The sequence below is a fragment of the Bos javanicus genome, chromosome 16 (genome assembly GCF_032452875.1).
Source record: "Bos javanicus breed banteng chromosome 16, ARS-OSU_banteng_1.0, whole genome shotgun sequence".
Classification (NCBI taxonomy): Eukaryota; Metazoa; Chordata; class Mammalia; order Artiodactyla; family Bovidae; genus Bos; species Bos javanicus.
Window position 1 is genome coordinate 72,955,584 of NC_083883.1, and position 16,631 is coordinate 72,972,214.

At 41.9% G+C, this 16,631-nt stretch overlaps 1 protein-coding gene across 2 annotated transcripts in view; it reads left to right on the top strand.

Annotated features, from left to right (window-relative positions):
• Positions 1-16,631, top strand: part of KCNH1 (potassium voltage-gated channel subfamily H member 1) — a 448,093-nt gene that overhangs the window by 22,478 nt on the left and 408,984 nt on the right. For both annotated transcript variants that reach the window (XM_061383594.1, XM_061383597.1), the window contains exons 2-3: positions 7,805-7,928; positions 12,184-12,290. In XM_061383594.1, the coding sequence (XP_061239578.1) occupies positions 7,805-7,928; positions 12,184-12,290 (231 nt within the window). The remainder of the gene's footprint in view (positions 1-7,804; positions 7,929-12,183; positions 12,291-16,631) is intronic.

The following is a 16,631-nucleotide window of genomic DNA, read 5'->3' on the forward strand; positions in this document are numbered from 1 at the left end:
ACAGGAGAACTGAAGCATTTAGTAGAAGAGCAATTAGTTCTACCCACGTCAATATTTCCTGTGGGCATCATTGTGTATCACAAGGAAGAATCATAATATATGATGGCAGTAATGATAGTTAACTCATCAATTAAATGTCTCATTATACTTAGTATTTTAGCAGAAAGGTACATAAATCTAATGTGTTACAAAGATTTTTCATAGAAATTGTCTGATCTTAGTACTTAGTGGAATAAGGAGGAGACTATGTAATATAATGATTAAAAACATGGATCTTGAAGTCAGATAGAGCAGGTTCACGGAGAAGGCAATGGCACCCCACTCCAGTACTCTTGCCTGGAAAATCCCATGGACGGAGGAGCCTGGTGGGCTGCCAGTCCATGGGGTCACTAAGAGTCGGACACGACTGAGTGACTTCACTTTCACTTTTCACTTTCATGCATTGGAGAAGGAAATGGCAACCCCCTCCAGTGTTCTTGCCTGGAGAATCCCAGGGATCTGGGAGCCTGGTGGGCTGCCGTCTATGGGGTCGCACAGAGTCGAACATGACTGAGGCGACTTAGCAGCAGCAGCAGCAGAGCAGGTTCAAACTCCAACTCTACCCTGCTATAACTGAGTGGGTCCTTAGAGACTTAGTTTTTCTTGAGTAAAATGATAAAGTCCATGACACTTCATTCAATAAAGTAATGTTGTTGTTGTTAGCTACTAAGTCATGTCTGACACTTTGCGACCCCATGAACTGTAGCCCGCCAGACTCCTCTGTCCATGGGATTTCCCAGGCAAGAGTACTGGAGTGGGTTGCCATTTCCTCCTCCAGGGGATCTTCCCAACCCAGGTATATGAGACAGCAAAAGAGACACTGATGTATAGAACAGTCTTTTGGACTCTGTGGGAGAGAGAGAGGGTGGGATGATTTAGGAGAATGGCATTGAAATATGTATAATATCATATATGAAACGAGTCGCCAGTCCAGGTTCGATGCACGATACTGGATGCTTGGGGCTGGTGCACTGGGACGACCCAGAGGGATGGTATGGGGAGGGAGGAGGGAGGAGGGTTCAGGATGGGGAACACATGTATACCTGTGGCAGATTCATTTTGATATATGGCAAAACCAATACAATATTGTAAAGTTAAGTAAAATTTAAAAAAAAGACTTGTATGGAAAAAAAACAATAAGAGAACTAACATGTTATTAATTTTAATTTTAAATATCAGTAACCTTGTACCTATGTAACGTATTCACTTCAATAAAAATCTCTTTTTAAATTGAAGAAAAACAAACAAACAAACAAACCATGTCTCTTACATCTCCTGCATTGGCAGGTGGGTTCTTTACCATCGGCACCACCTAGGAAGCTGTTATTTGTGTGGGTAATCCCCCAATTTACAAATTCAGAGATTGTACTCTGGAAGGTAATTTATAGGTTATTTATTTGTATCTTATGGGTTTCCCAGGTGGTATTAGTGGTAAAGAACCCACCTGCCAGTGCAGGAGATGTAAGAGAGGCAGGTTCGATCCCTGGGTTGGGAAGATCCCCTGGAGGGGGAAATGCCAACCCACTCCAGTATTCTTGCCTGAGGAATCCCATGGACAGAGGAGCCTGGTGGGCTACATTCTGTAGGGTCACAAAGAATCAGACACGACTGAAGTGACTTAGCATGTAGGTACACACTTGTATCTTATAAATTGAATATGCTCTTTTTTAGCCAACCATAGCAGGGTACACATGTGTGCTATGGATGCAGTGGGGAAGAGGAAAGAATTTCTAAATGCTTGGATTCTCTGGTGTTAGAAGCAAATGGTTTTGTGACTGGAACTAAAATTCTTTCATTCATTCCAAGTCTGTGGATAAGAGGGAGTTCTCTTTCTCCCAAGGCATATTGTTTTACTTATTCATTTGCTTGTTTATTTAATTGAATAGTTAATTTACAATATTGTGTTAGTTTCTGGTGTACTCAAAGATATTCAGTTATATTTATAATTTTTCATGTTCTTTTCCATTATAGTTTATTGCAAGATATTGAATATAGTTCCTTGTGCTATACAGTAGGACCTTGTTATTTATCTGTCTTGTACATAGTAGTTTATATGTGCTAATGCCAAATTCCTAATTTATCCCTTCCTCCTACGTTTCCCCTTTGGTTCCTGTAAGTTTGTTTTCTATGAGTCTTTTTCTGCTTTAAAAATAAGTTAATTTGTATCATATTTGAGATTCTCCATATAAGTAATATCATCTGATATTTGTCTTTCTCTGACTTGACTTCACTTAGTATGATAATCTCTATGTTCATCTGTGTTGCTGCACATGGCTTGTTCCATTCCTTTTTATGGCTAATATTCCACTGTGCGCATGTGTGTGTGTATGTGTATACCACATCTTCTTTATCCATTCATCTGTCAGTGGACAGATGTTTCCTTTCTAAAGTCAAAGGAGATGCTAGTGTACATGATTTTTCCCAGAGAAGGCTGTAATATGCACCCCAGGAACACTTGGAGTGCTTGAGAATAATGAATACCTTTAAAAGATGACCAGACTACTTTTATGAGAAATTACAATGATATCTGGAGCTTGAACTATATTCCATTCTCATTTTTTTAGTAATTGAAAATTTTAATCAATAAGTTAACCTCTTCTGATTAAATTCATTAAAAATTAAGAATATACTTATTTTTATCAAAGTGGTATACGTTCATGAGTAAAAATACCAAGCTGAAGAGCTTATGAAGAAAACAGCTGTCCTATGCCTGTCTTTTCACCCATCCTGCTCACTGGAGGCCACATTTTCTAATTATAGCTGCTGCTACTTGTAGTTTCTCCCGTGTCTCTAAAATAACACGCGTTGTAACTATTTTCAGGTTTACCAATTTTAGATATTATCTGTTGAGTTCTGTTAATTTATTTGAGCTTTTAGCTCACGTTATCTATTTCCTATCCCTCCTCCTAATATAATTATATTACTCCCTTATTCGTTATCTTTGCAGCTTTCAGTGAAATACTTATACATTTTAAAAAATTAAATCAGCTCTAGACACCATCTGATGATTGTTCTCCTCTTTCTCAGCTTATCGTTTGTATTTTTACAGAACTGATGAGGTTAGAATTGATGAGATTATTGAGATACTTACAGTCAAATATTCCATGCATACTTTGACTATGTTGGTTTTAAAAACTGGAATTTAATAAGATGTTTGCATGATGAGTGTGATGTGATATAGTATGATTTGGCTTCCCTTCTTGCACAGCTTTTATTTTCTTTGTTTCTAATTTCCTTTCCTGCCCCCCGAATTATATACCTTTACTAAAATTTTTATGTTATTCCAAATTATCAAGAATATCATTAGATCCTGACTCCCTTTATCTCTAGATAAGTCTCTTTTGGAACTTCTTTTCTCATAACCATTCTGTATTGAATACTTCATAGCAGCTTCCTTCCCTGCTTTCTATATTTGGAGCCACTTTCCCCCTAGTTCATTCTTCCCTGGTAGCTCAGATGGTAAATAGTCTGCCTGCAGTGCAGGAGACCAGGGTTCGATCCCTGATTCAGGAAGATCCCCTGGAGAAGGAAATGGCACTCCACTCCAGTATTCTTGCCTGGCAGTCCCATGGATGGAGTAGCCTGGCAGGCTGCAGTCCATGGGGTCGCAAAGAGTCGGACATGACTGAGCGACTTCACTTCCCCTAATTCCCATGTTGTCTTCTTTCTTGCTTTACACCCTCTTTTTGCTGATACACATCAAGTTAACTTCCTCAGAAAGGATATATGGGACATAAATTTCCCAGCTCTTATCTGAAGATCGCATCTGGAAATCTTGTTATTCTATCCTCACATTTGGTAGTTTAATTTTTTAAAAATGTCTTCTATCCTATTCTGTGCTGTTCTTTCTGCTGTTCTTATTAGGATGCGTGCTGTTCTTCTTGATTGATCTGTTTGTCTTATTTTTTTTCTTATGTTTCCTATGTCTCTGTTGAATTTTAAATTGTTACTCAGTTCTAATTTACGGTAACTCTTATTTACTTGTTCATTTGTTCTCTATTGAATCTTCCTCACTCACCCCCCACATCTTATTTTTGTTTTATGGATATATTATCTCTTGAGTCTTTCTGAGTCTACTAATTATGTGTTTTTTTAAAAAATTCTTCTCTGTTTCCTAGTTATTTTCCTTCTCCTTTCACTTTATTTTTTTGGTATGTGTGTTTACCTTTTAATTAATTTGCTTTTAGGGTGGCCTAAGATAGGAAAGAAATGTAAACATATGTAGTTAAACTATTATTTATTCCTCCCTCTCAGCACATAGTCTTACTGGGACTTTACCCATGAAAAGTTCACTCAGTTTTACCCTCCTACCTAAGTCTTCTGAGATTATTACAGTTTTAGGCATTAACAAGAGAGTTAAACCCACTCGACTTCACAAACACTCAGGTAATTCAGTGAATTTTGTACTTATTTTAAGGCTTAGTGGCTCAGTTCAAGAAATGTGAGGGTTTTTTTTCAGGGAGAGAAGACCAACATAAAGGGATGGCCTGTCTCCAGAATAAAGTCAGAAGCACTTGACACTCAAGACTGTCCCAGTCTGGTCTCCAGGCTCCTCCCCTGTCCGTCTTCCTGGCTGCCCTGTCTGTCTACATTAGTCTGCTTTGTGTCCCCTGCCTCCAGACCTTTGCTCCTGCTGGGTCCTCTGCCTGGAATGTTCCCTTCCTCCCACATCTTCTTGAGTTCACTGAAGGCAGGCATCATATTTTCATTTCTATATCTATTGTTTTTTGTATCATCTGTGGTAGTTATATCTTAGGCATTGAAAATGTTTAACCAAATTTTACTCATCCTTCCAGACTAAAGCAAGTTCATTCATGACTACTCTGAGACATAATCCTTTACCTCCCTTGAACAGGTTAATCATTTTATTCCCTGTTTCTTTAGTTAGTTGTATGCATGCCTCTTTATCCTGGTGAGTTCCTGGAGGACATGTACCATGTCTTGTCAAGCTGGATATCCCAGGGTTTTGCATTGTGTGTTGTACCTAGTGGGAATCTGAAGTATTTATGTATGTCTGGGAGGGATAGAAGAAAAGACCAGCCATTGATTTTTATTAAAGGTGTATTTATAAGGCTAGCGGGTTTGTAGATACACTTTATGAAGGTGCTATTTTCTGTTCATTTTCAGCATATCAAAGCATTCTCAAGAGTAGATTGACTAGATTACTGTGTACCTCATATGAATGTGAGTATCACAACAGATGTGTACATAGACATGTATCTTCAGCAAAGAGAAAGAAACTGAACAAATAAGAAGTAATAGACACTCTCTAAATTCAGTCAGGGGTTAGAACTTTGAAGCTTTGAATGTTCATAAAATGAATCCCTCCCTGAGTTGAAATGCTCGCTCAGGCTGACAGTAAGCATCGCTTCCATTGCTAATAACTAAGTAAATAAGCTCTTTCATTTTAATTCTGCTGCTTCTGACCATCGGACCAATATTGTTTTATCTGATGCTGAATCTCGGACCCTCTGAGACTCCGGTTGGCTGCAAGTACAATAGCCCACGGGGTTAGCAGTGTGCCCACATCACCACACCCAGAGGTTCTCATTGAGAAGTCTTACTTCCAATACAGAGGTGATCTCTGATTACTTGGAGCAAATGGAAATTTCAAGTAAGAAATGAAGGAGCCATGGCACCTGTCCTAGACTGAGGAGTCAGGTTTAGGACCCCAGGTGGCCCTTGAAAGCATCTGTAGGCAGGGTAAGGGACGCAGCCCTGCTCTCACAGCAGGAAGGGGTGGATGAGCATTCACCAGCTGACCATCTGCCATTCACGCTTGTGTCCACTGGCAGAGGCTCAGGTGTGTGGGGCCCATCTGGCTGAGGTAAGGTCTCTCTTAGGGAAGGAAGCCATGCTACAGACCCTTTAGCTTTCAGCTCTCCTGGTGGTGGAGACCACCCAGCAGAGACATCACCTTTCACCAGGAGGGGCTGCAGCAGATAGTGAGGGCACAGTGGGCCACCACTACCTTTTGGACCACCAGAGAGGAACAGGTATCCAGGTACACTGTCTGTGTGGCTGGAGCACTGCAGAGAGGCTTCTCAAAGCCGGTGGCAGCTAAACTGCCCACTTGAATCTAAAAGCGCTCAAATGTTTGCAAGTGTTAATAAACAAACCAAATGTCACACAAAAAGAGTAGCTTACTGTATTTAGCTATTCCTCCTGTGTCTCCTTCCTCTGTTCCTGCTCACATGGACAGGAAAGGATGATTACCTATACTGCGAATAATCTGTGATATACTGGAGCCAAATCAACCTCCCAATTAAATGAAGACGTTGATGTCACCACTACGCCACTCCACATAGAGTACATGTATAAACAGCCCCTCTGGTGTCCAACAAAGGAAGGGTCTGTATGGGTGTTCTTTGCTTCCTTTTGGGTAGGGGGAGGTGGGGAAGGGGTGATTATTCTGTGGAAAGGAAAGCGTCAAGCCAAAATAATGATTATATTTAAGTTCTGGATGTTATTTGCTTAAGGTCTTGAAAAGAGAAAAGGAATACTTAATTTCCTGAGCACAAAAGGTATTGAAAACTTTTGATCTTTAAAAATATAGAAAGTGTTGAGAACATGCCCGACAACCAAACATATCTGGCTTACTTAATCCCTGCATCTTGAGTGAATGGTGGTCTAGTGCTCCATGAAAGGTCTGAACTGTGCCTTCTGTGGCTCCAGGATTTTGAATCAGTAAGGTTTGTCATTGCCTGGCATCTTGATCAGGTTCCACAGAGCCCCAGTATTAGGGATCTAGTCACTTCCTCACCAAGAAGAAGGGTCTCTGCTATGTGTGTTGCAGGAGGCATTCCGCTGTTGTCCCCTTTGCCTCTTTAAGGAGGCCTTCTCCTCCATGGACTGGCAATTGCTAATCAGGGTGAGTAAGGCCAATTTGTTGCTTCTGCCCCAAAGACTGACAAGCTAAAATGCTGGATGGAACTCAGAAGAAATTACTTTCAGTTTCTCGCTAGCTCCACATTAGCATACTCTCACTGAGATGAAAAATTAGGACTTGAATATGTCTTATGGAAATCAGTGGATTTCTGCAGGAAATGTTGGTTGATTGGTTAAGCATGCTTCCTTTGGAGTACATTACTTTGCCAACAAAGGTCTGTCTAGTCAAAGCTATGGTTTTTCCAGTAGTCATGTATGGATGTGAGTGTTGGACTGGAAAGAAAGCTGAGCACCGAAGAATTGATGCTTTTGAACTGTGGTGTTGGAGAAGACTCCTGAGAGTCTCTTGGACTGCAAGGAGATCCAACCAGTCCATCGTAAAGGAAATCAGTCCTGAATAGTCATTGGAAGGGCTGATGCTGAAGCTGAAACTCCAATACTTTGGCCACCTGATGCAAAGAAGTGACTCAATGGAAAAGACCCTGATGCTGGGAAAGATTGAAGGCGGGAGGAGAGGGGATGGCAGAGGATGAGATAGTTGGATGGCATCACCGACTCGATGGACGTGAGTCTGAGTAAACTCTGGGAGTTGGTGATGGACAGGGAGGCCTGGCATGCTGCAGTTCATGGGGTCATAAAGAGTCGGACATGACTGAGCAACTGAACTGAACTAAACTGAACCTCAGCATATGCTTTCCAAATATTCGGTCTTAGAGCTCTGTTTTTCTGTGATCCTCAGAGGGCCAGTTCCTATTCAAGAGACTATTTTGGGGGGAAACAAAAAATACCTGGATTGGTTATTATTTATGTCCTCATTGAATCTCAATAATGTCTTGCCTCATGTGCCCTCTTCTTCTTCTCTTTTTCTTTTCAACAGATACTAACTTTGTGTTGGGGAATGCCCAGATAGTGGACTGGCCTATCGTGTACAGCAATGATGGATTTTGCAAGCTGTCTGGCTATCACAGGGCGGAAGTGATGCAAAAAAGCAGTACATGCAGGTATTTATGTTTGGGCTTGTTCTGTTGAACACTCTTTCGTGGTATCTTTTTGGAAAAAGAAAATGGCGTACTCAACTTGGGAATTTCCTTTCAAGCAGTTTCATTCAGGAATGGACTTCCCAGGTGGCACAAGTGGTAAAGAATCTGCCTGCCAATGCAGGAGACACAGGAGATGCAGGTTTGATCCCTGGGTCAGGAAGATCCTCTGGAGGAGGAAATGGCAACCCACTCCAGTATTCTTCCCTAAAAAATCCAATGGACAGAGGAACCTGGAGGGCTACAATCTAAAGGGTTGCAAAGAGTCAAACACGACTGAGCGACTAAGCGCATTCAGGAATGCTAATCACACTGTCATCTCTAGTTCACACCCTGTACTAGGAAAACGAAAGAAGGCCTATAACGTGGTCTCTACAACTAATGAATTTACAGTCAGTGGGATGAGGGAAAACCTATAAAAACTCAGGAAAATCATTTTATCAGTAAAACGTAAACTCAAAAGTTTGAGGTTTTAGATGGAAATTATGTGAAAATTAGAAGATTAAACAAAGTTAAATGAAGATGAAATAAAAATTTAGGTCATTAAATTAATTTTTAAAATATATGGTCATTAAAAATTTTTTTTTATTCTTTGGCCACATCGAGTGGCATACGGGATCCTAGTTCCCTGACCAGGGATTGACCCTGTACCCCCTGCATTTTAAGTGTGGAGCTTTAACCACTGGACCACCAGAGAAGTGCCTGTCTAGCCATTTTTGAAGGGTAAATACCATTTTGGAGACATGGGCCACGCTCATAGGGCTTTTCATCAGAAAAAGTGAAGAGACCATGTTTTATTGCCTTGCTGTTGTCACATCTGTCTTTGATCACTGATTCAAAGACACAAGTGAAGGGTGCTATGCAGCTTGGGTATTTGACAGGGTTACTAGCCAAGTAGTGCCCTTGGGCTGTGTCACTAGAAAAGCTCTTTTGGGGCATCTTCTAGGTGCTAAGTGGAGCCTATGGCCCAGGCCCTGTGCTGTCTCAGCAAGGTCTTGCTCTTCTCACTCTGCCTTCCTCAAGTCATCTGTCTTCAGTGGTGTTGGCACGCAGTGGAGTCATCTTCCTAAACCTGTGTGCTGTGCTTAGTTGCTTCGGTCATCTCTGACTCATTGCCACCCCATGGACCATAGCCCACTAGGCTCCTCTGTCCATGGGATTCTCCAGACAAGAATACTAGAGCGGGTTGCCGTGCCCTTCTTCAGGGGATCTTCCTGACACAGGGATCGAACCCACATCTCCTGCATTGGCAGGTGGATTCTTTACTGCTGAGCCACCCAGGAAGCTCTTCCTAAACCTGCTAGATCCCAAAATGAACTCATCTCCGAAGGGTGGAAAAACCCAGTCAACCCAGGCATAGTCTTTGATTCTCAGAAGTCGCATATTCTTTGTATTAAATCAGCCAAGTAACTCATTTGTTGAAAAGTATTAAATGTTTTGAAAATATTATCATTTTCTTAAATCTTAGGTTTTGGGGACTGGGAAATGGCAAGTTTAAGCTTCCCTCAAAGTTTTAGAAATTCTGGCTCAAGTATTACAGTAGAATTCTCTTATGTTCTTGGTGTGTCCTTATCCTCTGAGGAATCTGTGTGTCTGCATCTATGTGTTCATCTGTATGTGTACAAACATAATCTGAACGCTTTGGGAGAGTGAGCTTTGCTTTCTAGTCTGGCTTGAGCAGTCTTTCCTTAACCTGTCTTGCTTCTTACTATCATCAAACACTGTAAGAAAATCAGATAAGAGTACTGGATAATTTTTATGCAGATAAGAGAACTTAGTAAGTTTCTAACTAAGAAACTTGTTTCTCTGAAGGTGTTCCTTTTCTAGCAGGAAAGGTAGCATGTCCTGTGTTAGCTACATCCCTAATAGCTCAGGGGCCTTTGGCTTATTTCCTGCATCGCAGGCATCTGAAATCTAATGTCCAGAGAAAGGAAACTTGTACCTAGCCCTGAACTTCAGCTTGAAAAAGCGCACAGAATAGGAAAAGCTGGATGTAATGATGGCACTTCATTTGTCCGAAGACTCCATTTAGCAGGGGTTGATTTTACCTTGTGAAGGAAATTGCCAGCCTGTATACCATCACATCACTTAAATGGAGGTCACTTATCTAGCAAATCCATTCAGAAAGGGAAAGTGGGAGGAAGCTAAAAAGGCCTTTGAGCAACTGGCTAAGTGAAATGGTAATAGAGCATAAGTTTTTACTTCTGAAGAGAAGGAAATCCTCTTGTTCCCAGGCACAGCTGATTCAGTTTTGATCTATCCTTCTTTTTAAAGGTAATTCACCAAGCGTGGTTGTCTCTTCCTGATTTATAGTTGAAGAACACAGCCCCAGAGCAGCACATTACCTGAGACGGGCACACGGGGAACTACCGATGATCGACTTAGTGGTTTAGGAACTGTGCTTCCTAATTTCTGAGGTTCTTGTTAGCTCTGAAATTCTTTGATTCTATGATTCAAGTCATCAAGAAAAAGCTAGGTTGCACAGCCAGGTGTGCACAATTTTAGGAGATGGGTTGTGTATTGTTGGGGAGCCCATGCCGCTGCTTCTACATCACCTAAGCCTTGTGGGCTGAGTGTGGCCATTCTTCCTTGGTGTCACCTGAAGGCCTGGAGAGGGGGCATGCTCACAGGGTCCACTGGCAGCCTTGTTGGAGGACTGGCCTTTGCAGCCCCATCGAGGGATGGCTTTTCTTCTCTTGCATTCTGTTAATGTCCTGTGCGTGTTCACTCTACCAAGTTGTTGGGGGTGGGGCAAAACCCATTCCTAGAGGAATAAACCTTAGTCTTCAGACCGTATTCGGTGTGAGGCCCAAGAAAGTGGATGGTCTTGGCAGTTACTGCCTCGCAGAGAGTATTACTAGACAGGAGCTTCTACTACTGAGTTTTTTCCTAATTTTTTTTCATGCTGTTTATTAACTCTGTTAGTTTACTTTTCTCCAAATGTGAAGAATGAAAAGTGAAAGTCTTTGTTGCTCAGTCATGTCCAATTCTTTGTGACCCATGGACTGTAACCTGCAGACTCCTCTATCCATGGAATTCTCCAGGCAAGAATACTTGGAGTGGGTTGTCGTTCCCTTTTCCAGGGGGTTTTCCTGACCCAGGGATCGAACTTGGGTCTCCTACATTGCAGGGAGATTCTTCACCATCTGAGCCACCAAGGTAGCCCTTACTAACCTTTTTTAAACTTATTAACCCTTTTGGTTTATTTTTTTCCAAGTGCGAGGACTATGGAAATTAGAAAGAATTTGTAGAATTTTATCATCTTGATTTTTTTCAACTCAGTTCTCTGTTTTCTTTTTTAGTGGGAGTGGGCAGGAAAAGGAGCTGCAAAGACAGTGGCTGACTTGCTGAACCTTCTGTTCTTTCCTTACCTATATCTTGGTTAGAGCATCAAATTGCACCCTTTTTCTTGTTCGATTGATGACTTTTTGTGATTTTTTTTTTCCTATTCACTTGTTTATTTTGTTGGGAATTAGGAGAGGAAAAAAATCTGTAATCCAAATTTATTCTGCTGTCCTTCTCAGGAAGTCTCCCAGAGTTGTATTTCTAAAATGCAGATTTGATTATGCAACTCCTTTGCTTGAAACCCTCCAGTGGCTCTCTCTGCCTTGTTTTTGGGATAAAGTTTAAATTACTTCACCTGATCTGTAATGCCATGGTCTCTTCTATGGTCTGACTCCTGCTTACTTCTGTATATTATCAGTTGCAAATTTTCCCTTCAGTATCTACATCCCAGGTATACTGACCTGAACCGTATTCAGGTTCCAGAATTAACCTCCCTCTCACCCCTGTGCCTTTGCAATGCTCCTTTTTTTGCCTAGAACGTTCTTTTCACTCCCTTTCTCAGCTAATTTCCACCTGCTCGTTAGATCTCATTTCTCCTTGCCTCTGGGACGCCTGTCTGACACTCAGTGCTCCGTGTCTACTGTGTGTATTGTAATTCCTGTGTAGGGTCATACTGTTTCCTAATCTGCTGTTTGGATTGCTGTTCTCCAGTGTGTCTGTCCCATTAGACGTTAGTTTCTGGGGGAGATGGTGACGGAGTGTTATCCCATTCCCGTTAGTGAATCTTCTCTGATGGCACGCATGTTTTCAGTGTGTGTGTATGCGTGTTTCACAGTGCAGAGCACAGCGCTGGGTGTATAGCAGGTAGGCAGCAGATGCTTGTAGAATAACAAACACTTGCTCATCTAACTCAGGCTTTTTGGTTGCTTTGCAGTTTTATGTATGGGGAGCTGACCGATAAAGATACCATTGAAAAAGTGCGGCAAACCTTTGAGAACTATGAGATGAATTCCTTTGAAATTCTGATGTACAAGAAGAACAGTGAGTATTCAGAACATTCTGAATCATACCTTGATGTGCTTGGAAGAGCATATCTACTCTTTCTCTATTGCTGTCTTGGGTTTTCTTTTCTCTCATCAGCTAAATGTTGTGGCTTGAAGCCATTGTGTACGCTGGACTAAGTGGTATGGATTGATGAGTTCCAGTTCTGTACAGGAGCATTTGTACTTCTCACTAACCAGTTAAGACTTCTTGATGTCTTTTCTGCCAGGAGTTAGTGTTTTTCCTATTGATTTTCTTATGATGAGTTGCTGGCTTAAGATACTTGTAGACTTAAAGGCTATTTTGCTGGGAGAGGGGAGGTAGGTCAGGTTCTCTGTCCAGTTCACCTTCATATCTGTCTCCGTACAGCGCTTAGCACAGCAGGTCTTATCAGTTGATTGCCCAATTAAGAATTTCGGAATAAAACTTTGTTTCCCTGGGGACCCCAGTTTTCTGTAAGAGACAGTATTAATAGTCATAGTGTTTGTATTGTTAATTTATATTTGTTTTCTCTATAATCACTTCTAAAAGTATAGTAATGAAGAATCTAGGTCAATAGCCATACACAAGTATAAAACTTACTTTTCTCTTGGAGGTTTCCTATTGAGTGGAGATTAATTATATTAGAAGTATGGAAAGCGGGCCATATGGAAACATGGCAGTAACAGGGTGCAGACGTGTTGAAGGGTGATTTCTGTTTTTAAAAACACTATTTGGTTTGTAAAGAATCCTATTCTTTATATATAGGATTGAACTAGGTAGGTCGTTGGTTCACTAGAAAATGTCTGGAGTGGCCTAGGTGGTGCGGGAGGAAACGTGTTTATTTTGGTGGCATTCAGGATGATGTGTTTCACTCTGGAAAGCAAAGGGCACACGTGGCTTTTATCCAGAAGGACCTGGGGCTTTTTTTTTCAGTCTGGAGTGCTGGAGCAGACAAGTGAGAGGACCTTTTTCTGGGTGGCTGGTGCAGATGCTGAGCCGAGAGATTATCTTTGAGCATCAGCGACTCTGCGAGGGCTGGCCCCGTGATTTCTCTCTAGAGCTGCTACCTTGCTCATTTCACCCCCTCAGCCAGTAGATCGAGTTCCTCCCCTGCTACCTCCCCTAGTTCCTGTCTTGAGACATTTTGCCAAACAGGGCTGAGAGGAATGAAGTGAAAGATGGTGACCGGCTCTATGCCAGCCCTTCCTCTACGGGCACACAACTCAAAGCCACAGCTCTTCCCAGGAGCACGCCAGCAGTGCCTTCTCAAGGGAGAGGGGACTCTGCCTGTGTGCCCCGAAATACGGGAGTGACTTAAAGGTTTCCCACGCTGGCAGCTTTCTGTCCTGAACAGCATAGATTTCCTCACGTCACAGAATACTAAATCGGGATCCCATGTGGTGCTGGGGGTAAAGAACCCACCTGCCAGTGCAGGAGATACAACAGACGTAGGTTTGATCTCTGGGTTGGGAAGACCCCTTGGAGTAGGAAATGGCAACCCACTCCAGTATTCTTGCCTGGAGAATCCCATGGACAGAGAAACCTGGCAGGCTACTTCCATGGGGTCACAAAGAGTTGGATATGAGTGAACGACCACGCATAGATATACATAGCATAGAGCACAAAGACGATGCGTTTATATTTTGCTTCAGAGTTTTCTCGCTTCATTAGACCATGCATTTAACTTGCTCAAAGTCCACTATACATGTTGGGCACTAAAGAGAAAGAGAGGGATACAAAATTAAAACCAAGTTAGTGATTCCACGTGCTGTTGTCTTCAGTGGACACATACCCCAATCCTATTGTATCTCATTGCACTAAAGGTGATTCTGATATTTCTGTTTCTGTACCTTAGGTAGACCTGGGCTATGCATGGAAGCAGGTCAGTGCAGTTTTTACCAAATTATTAGCATCTCTCCCCTCCCTGGAGGTTGTGCTGGGCTTACTGAGAGAGACATGCCAGACCCTGGAGTGGCATGTCAGCCTGGACATGGACTCTACTTCATGGATGCTATGCAGGCATTCTCAAGGGTGATTGAGGTCCTATGAAACTTTTACCTTACTCTTTGATTTTAGAAAATATACTCAGTGGAAGGTATGACTCCACTCTATTTAAAAATGTTGATTCTCTAAGCCCAGTGAGGTAGGCATGGCAGATGTCATCTCCATTGTATAAGAAGGTAAATTCCTCACCCAAGGTCATGCACAGCCAGGACCTGGTTTCCAGTGCTTCCCTACGGCCATTCACTCCAGACTGGGTTAGATTTAGTTGGGGCACAGGGCAGGACCACCACATATGATGATGCAACACTGCAAAGGGGACAACTGGAAACCAGTTTGCTGAGTCCTCAGCGCACCCTGACCTAAAACTGCACCTGTGTTGAGGGGTGAACTTCTCTTTCTAATTTACACAAGGATGTCCAGTGCATTTGCAGGGGTTTCATTCAAGGCTCAGTTTAGTTCAGTCGCTCAGTCATGTCTGACTCTTTGTGACTCTTTGGACTGCAACATGCCAGTCTTCCCTGTCCATCACCAACTCCCAGAGCCCACTCAAACTCATGTCCATCACGTCAGTGATGCCATCCAACCATCTTATCTTCTGTCTTCCCCTTCTCTTCCCACATTCAATCTTTCCCAGAATCAGGGTCTTTTCCAAGGAGTCAGTTCTTTGCATCAGGTAGCCAAAGTATTGGAGTTTCAGCTTTAGCATCAGTCCATCCAATGAACATTCAGGAGTGATTTCCTTTAGGACTGACTGGTTGGATCTCCTTGCTGTCCACGGGACTCTGAAGAGTCTTCTCCAACACCACAGTTCAAAAGCATCAATTCTTCAGTGCTCAGCTTTCTTTATAGTCCAACTCTCACATCCATACATGACTACTGAAAAAACCATAGCTTGAACTAGATGGACCTTTGTTGGTAAAGTAATGTCTCTGCTTTTAAATATGCTGTTGGTCATAGCTTTTCTTCCAAGGAGAAAGTGTCTTTTAATTTCATGGCTGCAGACACCATCGGCAATGATTTTGGAGCCCCCCAAAATAACATCTGTCACTGTTTCCACATCTATTTTCCATGAAGTGATGGGACCAGATGCCATGATCTTAGTTTTCTGAATGTTGAGTTTCAAACCAACCTTTTCACTCTCCTCTTTCACTTTCATCAAGAGGCTTTTTAGTTCTTCTTCACTTTCTGCCATAAGGGTGGTGTCATCTGCATATCTGAGGTTATTGATATTTCTCCTGGCAATCTTGATTCCAGCTTGTGCTTCATCCAGCCCGGCATTTTGCATAATGTATTCTGTATATAAGTTAAATAAGGGTGACAATATACAGCTTTGATGTACTCCTTTCTCAATTTGGAACCAGTCTGTTGTTCCATGTCCAGTTCTAACTGTTGCTTCCTGACCTGCATACAGATTTCTCAGGAGGCAGGTCAGATGGTCTGGTATTCCCATCTCTTTCTGAATTTTCCACAGTTTGTTGTGATCCACACAGTCAAAGGCTTTGGCATAGTTAATAAAGCAAAGTAGATGTTTTTTCTGGAACTCTATTAATTTTTCTATGATCCAGCAGATGTTGGCAATTTGATCTCTGGTTCCTCTGTCTTTTCTAAATCCAGCTTGAACATATGGAAGTTCATGGTTCATGTACTGTTGAAGCCTGGCTTGGAGATTTTGAGCATTACTTTGCTAGCGTGTGAGATGAGTGCAATTGTGCAGTAGTTTGAACATTCTTTGGCATTGCCTTTCTTTGGGATTGGAATGAAAACTGACCTTTTCCAGTCCTGTGGCCACTGCTGAGTTTTCCAAATTTGCTGGCATATTGAGTGCAGCACTTTCACAGCATCATCTTTCAGGATTTGAAATAGCTCAACTGGAATTCCATCACCTCCACTAGCTTTGTTCATAGTGATGCTTCATAAGGCCCACTTGACTTCACATTGCAGGATGTCTGCTCTAGGTGAGTGATCACATCGTCATGGTTATCTCTGTCATGAAGATCTTTTTGTATAGTTCTTCTGGATATTCTTGCCACCTCTTCTTAATATCTTCTGCTTCTGTTAGGTCCATACAATTTCTGTCCTTTATTGTGCCCATCTTTGCATGAAATGTTCCCTTGGTATCTCTACTTTTCTTGAAGAGATTTCTAGTCTTTCCCATTCTATTGCTTTTCTCTGTTTCTTTGCATTGATCACTGAGGAGTGCTTTCTTATCTCTGTTTGCTATTCTTTGGAACTCTGCATTTAACATGGGGCAGAAATGGACACAGATAGTATTGGCTTCTTCCTCGCATTCTGTTCTTTGCTGCAACTCCTCCAAATCCTACCCTCTCTTGAGGAATTTGGAAACTTTAAATTATT